The sequence below is a fragment of the Neomonachus schauinslandi genome, chromosome 5 (genome assembly GCF_002201575.2).
Source record: "Neomonachus schauinslandi chromosome 5, ASM220157v2, whole genome shotgun sequence".
NCBI classification, from domain to species: domain Eukaryota; kingdom Metazoa; phylum Chordata; class Mammalia; order Carnivora; family Phocidae; genus Neomonachus; species Neomonachus schauinslandi.
In genome coordinates this window covers 118,751,880-118,764,662 of record NC_058407.1, presented here as the reverse complement: position 1 = coordinate 118,764,662, position 12,783 = coordinate 118,751,880, and the positions used below count along the sequence as shown (strand labels likewise).

At 37.9% G+C, this 12,783-nt stretch overlaps 1 protein-coding gene across 2 annotated transcripts in view; it reads left to right on the top strand.

The window, feature by feature from the left end:
- PLXDC2 (plexin domain containing 2) overlaps positions 1-12,558 on the top strand; it is a 469,806-nt gene extending 457,248 nt beyond the window's left edge. The window contains exons 14-15 of one of the 2 annotated variants that reach the window (XM_021696777.2): positions 2,727-2,881; positions 10,953-12,558. In XM_021696777.2, the coding sequence (XP_021552452.1) occupies positions 2,727-2,843 (117 nt within the window). In that variant the 3' untranslated portion in view covers positions 2,844-2,881; positions 10,953-12,558. Of the gene's footprint in view, positions 1-2,726; positions 6,279-10,952 lie in introns of those variants that run through there. The other variant, XM_044915539.1, reaches the window with a different exon arrangement.
- The last annotated feature ends 225 nt before the right edge of the window (positions 12,559-12,783 follow it).

The following is a 12,783-nucleotide window of genomic DNA, read 5'->3' as shown; positions in this document are numbered from 1 at the left end:
CACCATTTAATTGGTTTTTTTAACATGTTTGACCTTTGTAGATTCCATATATAAGTGTTATCATATAGTACTTGTCTTTCTCTGACTTACCTCGCTTAGCATAATATGCTCAAAGTCCAGCCATGTTGTTGCAAATGGCAGAATATCCTCCTTTTTCATGGCTGAGTAACATTCCATTGTGTATATGTACAGCTTTTTTATCCATTTATCCATTGGTGGGCATTTGGGTTGTTTCCAAATCTTAGCTATTGTGAATAATGCTGTGTATAATGCTGTGATTAACATGGGGGAGTGCAAAGATCTCATCAAATTCCTGTTTTCATTTCCCTTGGGTATATGCCCAGAATTGGAATTGCTGGATCATATGGCAGATCTATTTTTAACTTTTTGAAGAACCTCCATATGTTTTCCACAGTGACTGGACTAATCTACATTACCACCAGCAGTGGATAAGGCTTCCCTTTTCACCATATCCTCGCCAGCACCTGTTGTTCCTTATTTTCTTTCTTTTTATTTCTTTCTTCCTTTTTTCTTTCTTTCTTTCTTTCTTTCTTTCTTTCTTTCAATTCAATTATCCAACATATAATGCATCATTAGTTTTTTTTAATTTTATTTTGTTATGTTATGTTAATCACCATACATTACACCATTAGTTTTTGATGTAGTGTTCCATGATTCATTGTTTGTGTATAACACACAATACTCCATTCAGTACATGCCCTCTTTAATACCCATCACCAGGCTAACCCATCCCCCCATCCCCTCCCCCTCTAGAACCCTCAGTTTGTTTCTCAGAATCCATAGTCTCTCATAGTTCGTCTCTCCCTCCGATTTCCCCCCCTTCATTTTTCCCTTCCGGCTATCTTCTTTTTTTTCTTTAACATATAACCCTTATTTTCTTGATGATAATCTGCACACTTTTTTAAGTCACTGACGGCACAGTGTCTTTATGTGCTGGGTTGTCAATTAGGGCTAGTTCCCAGGGCTGTACTTGCCAGCTGGATGGCAGGCGGGCCTTGGAAAGGTGGATATTTGGCACAAAGACTTAGTGGTGTTACTTGACTCAGAGAAGGACTAGGGCAGCTGTGCCTTCAAAAGCCCAACTGTGAAGTAACTGAAACCAAAGTGGGAGTTCTAAATAGTGAGCATGGTGGCATATTGGCATTTTTCCACCGACAGGAGTGATCATGAGTTATAGTGCTCAGCTCCCTAAAAATGCTCAGTGTATTTTCATTGATGATGATTTTTAGTTCCACCAAAGACACACTATTTGCTGTTTAGCCCTCTCTTTGTTTTAACTTCTTTTCCTGGAAAATAAGGATAATTGAGTTTTTCACATACACCATGGACTTAATCAGCTAATAAATATAAAACATTCTGACCACATAATGTTATACAGGCAGTAAATAATATTATTAATAGTCAGAATGTAATTGCTTCAATAGTATTTTTCTAGAAAGTAGAGCTCATACTCATTCCTTCCTGATGTGAAAACTCCTCTACACCCATTAATCATTGCCTGTGGAATGGAATTAGCAAATCTAGAAGGTTGCCAAATGCCAGTTTATCTACACTGATATTTAACATTTTTCACATTAAAATTCTTTCGATAGAAATAAATTTTGGACAGAAATAAACTTTCTTCAGTACTCATTGTCTCATATACTACAAAATTGCAGAGACTCTGATAAATAAAGCAATACTTATAGTGTTGCTGGGGCCGTGAAAATGCATTTTCATATCAGTACTTCTATTTGTAAATCACAGGAGGTTTGTCTGATGGACAGAGTGCTGGGGAGAAGTGCGCTTCTTTTGTCAGAATAAATAACCTGTATTTTAGGACCAGTGTCTCCTTGTGCCATTATTTAGTTCATAGGCTGGAGATTGTCTCTGCCCTCTGATGTTTGATTCAGTTTTCAGGGCATGACATCTGTTAACTTTCAAGCCCAAAAAGTCCTATATGGGAAGTCTCAGCCTAATACGTAATTTCTTAAGATAGTAAGTGATTTTTCTTTCAGTTTGCTTACTAAAAAGTCTAGCGCCTAATTTGAGACACGCTTCTAAGAACTGTGCAGAACTGTATGGCCTTACATTTTTGAGTGAATTAATAAATAAGATGAAATGATACTATTTTCTAGAGAAGAGGAAATGTCAGTGGCTATATATTCAGAAGACTTATTTTTTACTAAATTCATTTTTTCCAAGTTAGACACTTATAGAATCTTTTAGACAAAAGTATGCAGAAGGCATAAACTGTGACTTTGAGAAGCTCTCACTCCCATGGGGCCACTATGGCAAACAGGCTGTCCCCTGAGAGGTGCTAATAATGCCATAATGAAGATGCAGGCATGGGGCTTTGAGCATGTGTAATTCCAACTGTGGTAGTAATGTGAGATAATGTATTACTAAATTTAACTCAGAAGTTACTCTAAAATATTTGGCAAATACTGGGGCTCCTGGTTAGCTCAGTGGGTTGGGCGTTGGACTCTTGGTTTCGGCTCAGATCGTGATCTCAGGGTTGTGGGATCCAGCCCCATGTCGGGCTCCGTGCTCAGCAAGGAGTCAGCTTGAGGATCTTCTCTCCCTCTCCCTCTGCCCCCGCCCCCCCCGCCCCCTCCCCGCCGCTGACACGCTCTCTCTCCCAAACAAGTCGATGAAGGGCGATATATTTTTTTATGATATGACCATCACTCTGGGATTCATTACTTTTGCATTTTCTGTTTCAGAGACGCCCAAGCAGATGGCCTGCAATGAAGTTTCGAAGAGGCTCCGGTCATCCTGCCTACGCTGAAGTTGAACCAGTTGGAGAGAAAGAAGGTTTCATTGTATCAGAGCAGTGCTAAAATTTCTAGGACAGAACAGCACCAGTGCTGGCTTACAGGTGTTAAGACTAAAAATTTGCCTATACCTTTAAGACACACACACACACACACACACACACACACGTATGCACGCACGCATGCACGCACACACACACATGAAGGAGCCCTAAGCTGCTGTAGCCTGAAGGAGATGAGATTTCTGGACAAGGCCAGCCCTGGAAGGGTAAAAGAAAAACTAAAACTCATCCAAGGTACCACTGACCATTGAACATAGAATTCCCTAGTGGAATACCGTTTTATAGTTCACTCAGAGCATCTCCTGTGGACTTAGCAGAAGTATGACAAGATGACAGTGCAATTGGCTTAGGTGCAGGGTTGCAAAGGGATAGAGAACAAACAATAATAATAAAGCTTTAGTTCATGAGGGATCTACGCCTTTGGTTCAAATATTCTTCTCTGATGTCTCAAAGATAACTGTGTTCCAAAGCCTGAACCTTTTCTCTCAAAAGAGCAATGATGAATGTTTCAAGATTGCTAAGAAAAACAGCTCATGCAGGAGCAAAAAACAAACCTAAAATAAGAGGGTTTTCTCTCTTTCCACCAGACACGTGGCGAAAGGATTTTGTTTTTCTGGTCTAGATCCACTTGTTCCGACAAGTTCATTATTCTACAGAATGAATCTTTTATCTGTGCCTCCTTCTCCCTTGTTAATGAGTGTCCTTCCTATGGGCTGTGGCAGAATTGCCACACTCTTGGCTAAGGATTAGGAGAGAGGGAGAGGCAAAGGAGATTTCCGGTTCTCCTGCCTCGGAATAAAACACTTCTTTTTTTTTTTTTTTAAGATACATTGCCTCCGTTTTCCCAACTATGAAATCCTATGAAGCCACAGTTGCTCTTGGCTGAAGGAAACAATACAAAGAGTCCCTTAATCGTTTTTGAAGCAAAAACATTAAGGGAGTCTAAACATACGTGGGGGGAGGGTTTTGGGGTGTTTTTTTTTTTTCCTTTTTACTTTGTGCTGTTTCAGTACTTAAGGCCCATGTCATTGTCAATTCCTGTCTAAGAAGCCATTCAAGTCAGCATATCCCTGGTGATAAAAAAGGATGAAAGAACCCTGCTGAATCATACAGTAATTTTCTTTAAAGCACATAGTAGTTACATAAATATATATATAAATATATTTTTGTTTATAACTAACACAAGGCAGGCTCTTGTGACTCAAAGAGTGCATTTGTCATCAAGACAAAACAAATGCGAGATGCATTACTGCATACTTCCATAGAGTTGTAAAATAATCCTTAATATTAGAATATTTTTATGTCCCTTAGCAAAAGTGGTTCAATCAGTCGCAGTGCTGATCATTTTCCTGCCTATTTGAGCCACTCTTTCATTCCTATCAACCCCTTCCCTCCCTGGCTAAAGAAAGCAGATGCAAAATGCTCCTTAGATGGATCTGTCATTTTGCCCCGTAATCACCATCCAGATTTCAAAACTTCTCCACGAATGAGGAAAGGAAAGGCATGGCTTGAGGAGGAAAGTGGTTAATACGTATACCGAGCTCCCAACATTTAAATTCAGGTCCTGTGTGTACAAGTTCATCAACATCTCAACGCATGAAACTGACATCCTGTGCCCAGATGCTGTAGATTCTCCTAGGGCACAGTGTCCAACATTTGCAGATTCAGGTATCAGGAAGCAGAGATGTCTTATAAGCAGCACATTACTAACAGCTTGGCATCTGTACACAGTGTCTACATTGAACAACATCAGTCTACTAACAGAGTATCCTATGTTATCTTCACAGTTGTCTGACGTAAACTAGTACCGTCTTCAATCACGTATATTTTGCTTTACATTTTTAAATACCTGATGAGGTTAGTAATTTTTTCCTAACCTACTTAGTTAAAAATTGAAAAAAAAAAAACAAAACCTGACAAGCAAGGCGATTGAAGGATGTGATGACAATCTCTCTGCTATATCTCCATTCAGTTTATATGAAATATCCCAACTTATTTCTTGTGGAGTAGGTTTGGTCAGATTAGCAATAACCAAATGACTTGCCAATGTAACTGGTGCAACTGGTATTCTACAAAGACATAAGGAACACATAGACGATTCCTTTTAGGATAAGATGACGCTTCTCCCACTAACTCTTGTGATAGGTGTGGCTTCCAATAGCAGTTGATTGACAGTTATATAAATCTTGTGTATATATATCCAACTCCTTACACAATTCTTTGAAGTCGTAATGTTGTCTTTCTTCCCTTCAGAGCTCATATTCCACTTTCTATTAAAAGAATTGACAATTCTGGAAACAAACGAACAAGACATAAAACTGAATTGTTCAGTGAACTAAAGCACCTAGTAATAGGGAAAACTTTTTGGAAGTGTGAGAACACTTCCTAACAAAAGTAGGAGTTAAAGGTGGTGAAAAGTTTCTGCTGTATATGAATCTTTTAGTGGTAAGGAGAAAGGCTGGCTAATCCTTTTTTTTTCCATGAAATTTTGACTCTATTTTATATTTCTGGTTTGTTCCTGGTGCCCATTTACTGCAAAGGAAGAGCAAACATACACCATGTTTCTAGAAATTCAGAATGGGCATTGATGCTTTGGACTTTACATACATTATATATTAGAAGGGGTGCATCTGTACATTACTTAAATACTATGAACACAGTAGAGAGAGGATAACAATTTTAAAAATAAAAAACAGCAAAGAAACACATACAGACTTCTGAAGAAATCTGATAAATGGTGCTACAGAGGAAATAATATTTGGTGATTAGGTAAAGGTATAAATGTTAAGAAAAATGTCTTAAGCCAACCAGATGGCACGGACCACAGTGTTGGTTGTTTATGAAGTGTTTAGATTTTAAGATACACTAACAAACAGAAAACTAAAGATCAATAATAAAGTACAGTTTACTCCCATTATTATTTTAGTTTGAGATACCTAGAGCATTTGCTGATCTCTCTCACATGGAGCTTCTAGAGTTGTTCTGTCCAGTATCCTATCCACTAGCCAAATGTGGCTATTTAAATTTAAATTAATTAAAATTAAATTTAAATTAATTAAAATTAAATTTTAAAAAACCCTCAGTTCTTCAATCACATTTTGAATGCTCGATGGCCACATGTGGCTTGTTGGCTTCCATATTGGACAACAAAGAACATTGCCATCATTGCAGAAAATTCTTTTATACAGTGCTGTAGAGTAGAGGTCTTTCCTTTTAATTCCCTCTCCTTGAATAAAAAGGAGAAGGAAGAAAAAGAGAAGATTTCATAGTTCTTGGGCATATTTAAGTGTTTTTGATCTCAAAGAGGCAGCATGCTATAATGAAAAGAATACCAGCTGACACAGCTTTGAGTCTCCACTATGTTATCTTGGGAAAATCACTTTAACTTCCATGAGTCTCAATTTACAGTTTTGGAAAATAAAAATATTTTTGTTCTGTCTCCGTTGTAAGGTTATTATTATGCAGATTGACTAAATGTAGAGATGTACAGGCTTTTAAAACCTTACATCAATGTAACCCATATAAAGCACAGCCGTGGTCCAGTCTCAGCACAAATTTGCATTCAGATGAAGAAAAGTCCACCAATCCTAAAAGCATTCAAAGACAAATCGATAAAAAATTTTCTTAAGAAAATGCCAAAGGAAAAATTGCTCAATTTTTCCCCATCTTAATATTTTGTCTTAGTATTTCCCCTCTGTCATGTCTCTCCCAACTTTGACTCCTCCCATGACAGAGTCCCTATGTGTATGCTGCAATTAGTTCAATTCCTTATTATGTAGAGTCACTGAGTCTCTCTAGTTTCTTGTGATTTCCCAGTTTACTCTTCACAGCAAAGGGAGGCCCAGGGGCTGAGCAGCAGGCTTCTCTTTAGAAGGAAATACCTCAAGCATAAATAATTTCAAATATTTATTTTATCCCTGTGACACAAACATAAGGGGCTGCCTTATTAAAATATAAAAATACATGGAACTCAATTTCTGAACTGCAAAATTTGCAAATGCAAATAAGAGGATGACTATTCTTTTAAATTATACTAATATGCAGATAATATATATTCTGATTAGTATAATTTATTAGTTTCTGGGGCCAAAAGTTCTTACATTATTACCTGTCCTGAAGGAGTGTCAACTTGGTTATGTCCTCTAGTGTCTGTTGCCCATTTGAGAAGAAGTTTTGCTAGAATCCATGCCTTGATTCAAGGAACTTTTCCTTCCATGATAAGAAATTAATATTTAAATAAGACTAACTAAGAAATCAATCCTGTTGTTACGGTTTCTTCTTCCTGTGAAATGTTATTTTGCTTGGTATTTCTTCAGGCATTTTTCAGATACTTTATTACAATGAGCTTTATTTAATTAATTAATTAATTAATACTTTATTTAATTCCCAAAGATTGCTCTAGCTCTTACTTTCCCATCCCACACCATGTTTTGGCGTCAGCATCCATATGCCAGAATCATGGCAGGTCATCTAACCCAAGCTCTTCATTTTACAGATCAGAAAATTGACTCCCGGAAAGATACAGTAATTTTCCCAGTGTCAGAATTGGGTCTTGAACTTAAAACTCCCAACTGGTAATTTCTGTTACCATTCTTCTTGCCTGCACCCTTTCATCAGCAGTTAAGGCCAACCCCAACCAAGCAGCTTAGAAGGCACAGTCCATCTGAAGGCTAACTTTATCTGTAGTATTGACTCTTCTTATAATATAGAACTTTGGACCGGTCTTCTTCTATATGTTCATAAGAATAGTACCATCTTTATGACAACTAGTGATTTCAAGTTCTAGCCATTACAGTGTCTTTGGTTTTGCATGCCCCTCCCACCCCTACCTGGTGCCATCTGTCAGCAACACTATTTTTAGTCATTTAAGATTGTTCTACCTTTGTTTCATTTCTTCCCAAATATATCTGAAAACTAAGAATCTTCATAGGTTATTTTCTTACGACATATATAATCACAAGTTTTATTTGCTTTTGAAACCATTTGAAAAAACCCCAGGAAGGTTTTTTGAGCAAATATTATGAGGTCTGTGGCATTACCTATTACCTTGTGTTTATAAAGCACTTTACATTTCGTGGAGCACTTTGACTCATCCCTTTATTTGTTCACTCATTCAGCCACTCAGTTTACTTAAATATTTATTGAGCACCTACTGGAACCAAGTTCCTGTGCTGGATCTGTGGTATATAGTGATAAATACAAATAGATATCAGGCAGGTCGACTGATAATTGTAATGATGGAGTCCTCAAGCACAACTTTGCAAGGAGGTCGGATCAATATTACTCTATCCAATTTCCAATTCCAATTGTCTATTAAACTTAGATAGAGAACTATCAAGTATTTGCCTAAAGAATGTTTCAGAAATACGATACATCATTGCACATCGGTGCTGTTTGCTCTATTTTAAATGGTTTGTAAATTTCATTCATGGGAACAAAAGTGACTCATCCAAAGTTGTCCCAGACCCAGAAGGACTTCCCAGATCACTTGGACTTTTTCTGACTAGATGTAACAGTTCACTTTCTTATACCAATATTTTCTGAACGTTCAACATCATAGTTTTAAGGTATTCCAGAAACACCAGTGTGTCAAAGAAGCATTTGCACTTTAGGTGTGTGTGGTTGTTATGTCACTTATTAGACTGCCTCAGGCTTTCTCAACCTCGGCACTGTTGACATTTGGGGTCCCCTAATTCTTTGTCAGAGGGTGGGGTGGAAATAGTCCCGTGCGTTGTAGGACGTATATGGCAGCTTCCAGGCAGCTTCCATTGACTTTATGCCAGCAGTGTTCACACACACACACACATACACACACACACACACACACACAGACTGTGACAACTAAAGATGTCTCCAAACATTGCCAAATGTCCCTGGATTGGGATTGGGAAAACTACCGGATTATCTAATGAGCAAAATACATCAGAAGAAAAAAAGAAATGTTTCTCTTTCCCTTAAGCTTTATGATAGATAGGGTTTTTGTTTTTTATTTACAATAAGACTTGGAATCATAAACTCTATGAATTAGAAGGGACTGTAAAAAGTCACCAGTTCAATTACAACCCACCATCATCCTTATCTATTTCCCCATCTCTCAGTTTTACAAATTTATTGGGAGAAGATCAGAAGATTGATTATCTCTAGAAACTTGGAAATTGGCTGTTTCCTAGTGAGAGATAAGTCTGTTCGGTAATTGTGCTTTGCTGCTAGAATAGTAGCTGTTGTGATGTTAGCTTCAGAGTGGAGACTTGGGGTCATACAACTTCGGTATCACAGACTGCTCTGAGGAGTTTTCTTTTGGTCATTTGACACTTCCACAAATCTTGGTCCTTCATCTTTGCCTTCAAAATATGCATGGAAGTTGAAGTTTGGTACATATAATTTTAAGTATATCTGGATGAGCTTTCTATTTCTGATATTCTGTTATTTTTATTTCTATATCTGATTTTTTTATTGCCCTTCTAGAAGGAAAGATGGACTGTCTCAAGAAACTGAGAATTGGAAATTTCCGAGTCGGGATATTTAAATCTGTCAAGACAAAGTTCCTAATGATTTGATGTGCCTTGTGTCAGTTTTCCCATTGGGTCAGTGATTTCCTGTGGGTAACTGTGAATCAAGTCGGTCACACTTATTGGTGTGCACTTGTTACTGCACCACTTGGAAAACTTGGTGGATTTTTACAAAGACAACCCCTCAAGAATATTCCTAGAAATAACAACAAACCCCCAGCTGGAATATCAGGCCTCCCCTTGATTCCTTTGCTAACACACCAACCCAGATTTTGGGAGCATTCATAACCATTTATTACAAATCGCTACTATGGTGACAAAATTGAAAGCCTTGATTACAAAACCCAAGGCTATAGAATATTGAGGAGCTCACACAGAGTGCGCTCTCGCAAAATAATCCAGAAACCAGAAAGCTTCAGCCGAAGAGACCCTCAAGTATATCTCCTCTATCACAGTCCATCGGACAGTTTGATGTTACATAACATTTTGATTAAGCTGATCTTCTAATTTCAGCTGAAATTGGAATGCATCTGCCTGATTATTACCTGACATAACTTTTAAACCATCCACTGCCTACCGCTCTCATGGTGATGCTTGCAAAGAAGTAAGATGGTAATTTTTGTAAGATGGTAATTATCCAAGTAAAATCACATAATTTCTTGAATCACTTCTCTCTGACACATTTATGAAGTACATCATCATTGGCTTCTCAATAGCACATTTATTATGAATGACCAAATTATGTCTAGAGAAATAGATGCTCAAAACTTGTTATTATAAGTGAATTTCCAGATCATTGTTGACACTAAAAGATTCTGTGACTTTAAATCCAGAATAAAAGGCTGGGTAGGGGGGGAATAATTTAAATCATATGCTGCTCCTCATCTTTTTCTATTTTCTAAAATTTACTAACATTTGAGGATTACTAAAAAAAATCTAATGGAATAAAGCAAAAAAATTTTAAGTTGGCAGATAGTGATATATTTATTTTGATTCTGGTTGAAAATCTCAGTGACTTCTCTCATTCCCACTGGCGTGTTATTTTTTTTAAAAGAATCTCTCTTTTCCCTAGCATTACAAAAACTATATATTCATCACCAAAATGTTACTTATTGATCATGCAGCTATAAACCTTTGTGCCTGTTGCATAGATACATAGTATGAAACTCATTTTAGAGTTTCAAATGCTATGTGGGGAGAGGTATAAACATAGTAGTGGGTGGGTGGATATGATTCATGGAAAAACTGAAATACGCTATTGAGAAGAATTTCCATCTTCTTCAGAGCAATGTACAGATCAATAGGAGATGAAGATCAGCTCAAAATTAGGTCATTCAGACATTCAGACACTGAGGCACAGATCCTGCAAGTTATCCTAGGAAACAGGTGATATACAGAAAGTCAAGGATGTCCGCAATTAATTTAAAACTCAACCATCATCCACCTGTACTTCTCCTATGGCACAATCCTAAAATCATCAAGGCCCAGGAGGGGCCTTCCTGCTCCAGGAAATTGGGTTCCTTATGGTCAAGTAAGGACCAAAAAGCTTTTCCGTTTATCTCCTTCTGACTTATAAGGCATGTGCTTTTGTCCCCTTGTGTCAGAGACCATGAGACAGCCAACCACACAGAGGAAATAAAATACAATCAAGAGAAAATAAATTTTCCTGAGGAAACGAGAAGAAAGGGTACTTTCAACTGTGGACCCATAGCTGAATCTCTGTGAAGTTCGACCATCTCGGGACCAGATTCATGTACTATTATCTAGACACATGGTCAAGTTCAAGCAACCATTTTTAAAGTGGTTTGAACAAAAACATGCTCAGATTGTCATATTTATAGCAGAAAAATAAAACCCCACATTCAGTGTCCTCTACCAGGCTACTCGGAAAAATACCATCAAAGTGAAGTCAGAGCTTTCCTTGCTGAGACCTATTAAAATCATTTCAGGGAAATTAATTAATGTTCTTTAGACACAGATATTTTGTGTACATTATAGCGAAATCTCAGAGCCCTAGCTGAGAAGGGGAAAGTCTTTTCATAGGCTGATCAAAACAAATCTCTCATTTGCCTCATTTGAGGCGTTTGGACCGTGCCTGGGAAGTACATTATTTTCAGGGGGAAAAAAGAGACAGCCTTTTTTGCATGCCAGCTGGGATCATGGGGACTTCCAATGCCAGGAATTTACTACTGTTTCTGATAATTCTGCTTGTAGCCCTCTGCAATGTCCGAGTGTGAAAAGAGAAGAAGCTGGGCACCCGCGGGGCTGTCTGTGTTTTATGCCAGTTGCACCAGCACACAGAATATTTGTAAATGCATTTCAAAGTGGGTATAATTGTACCCTTTGTCAGAATCACAAAGCTCACTGCAGTGTTCCTCAAAGAGAACACTGCGGGGAGAATCTGACCCTCTAAACCCAGTCAACCCCCTACAAAAGGAAAAGACTGTGTGGGTGAGCACAGCACATTGCAACTTTGTTTCTCACTGTTTTTCCAAAGCCCTGTACTCACATCTAGGATGTGTCTTTCAGGTGAAGGTTAATTTTGCAGAGGTTTTCCAAAACTTCGCTTTAATCCAGGGTTTGGAAAACTGAGCACTTCAAATTTACTCCAGTCTCTGGGCATCATTCGTATTTCCTCTGCTGTTTCAGTGAGACATTCTGAGCCCTACATTCTTCCACGATCAAATAACCTACACATACTTCACGATGACCTCACGCTTGACATACCTGAACCTGCAAATACAAGAATGATTGTACATGAATTTGCACTATTGGTGTCTAATAGCAGACGAGGGGTAACCTTTACTGAAACCGACGGTTTAAATTCAAGAATTCAGATGCTATGTACTTCTGCAAGCTTCCTGGTTATTTTCACTGTAAGATTAAGTATCTAAGTTTGAATGTATTTCCTTACAGTTCATTCATTTGCCATCTCTTTTACCTGGGGATCGTTATGATTGCAATAAATCATTAAAGTTTTCCTCACACAGCTACTTAAACCAAGTTTTTCTGCAACTCTAGCTCTGCTTACAGTAGGTGGGAAATCTTCATTTTTTTTTTCCCTAGTAAAAATGTTGTAAGGAAGCCAGTGTATCGACTGCCATGGTGACACAGTTCATCCTAAAAGGTCTGGAAGCTGGTGGTGACCAAATGTTATCTGTGTTGTCTCTGCTGATTGCTATTTTCAGAATTAAATCCTGTTTTTCACTTCCGATTGGAGTCAACGAATTGGGGATGGAAGAAGGGGGGAAGGGAAGAGTTTGTGTAATACCGCTGTCATATTTGACTACATATTAAAAACAATAAATGATTGTTTTGTTTTAATTTCTTAAATATTTTATCCTGGTCTTTCAGCGTACTTCTGTTTCCTTCCCACTGTTAGTTTTGAAACATTTTACTTATTACGGAAGAAAAACGTGCAGCATGCAGAGCCGC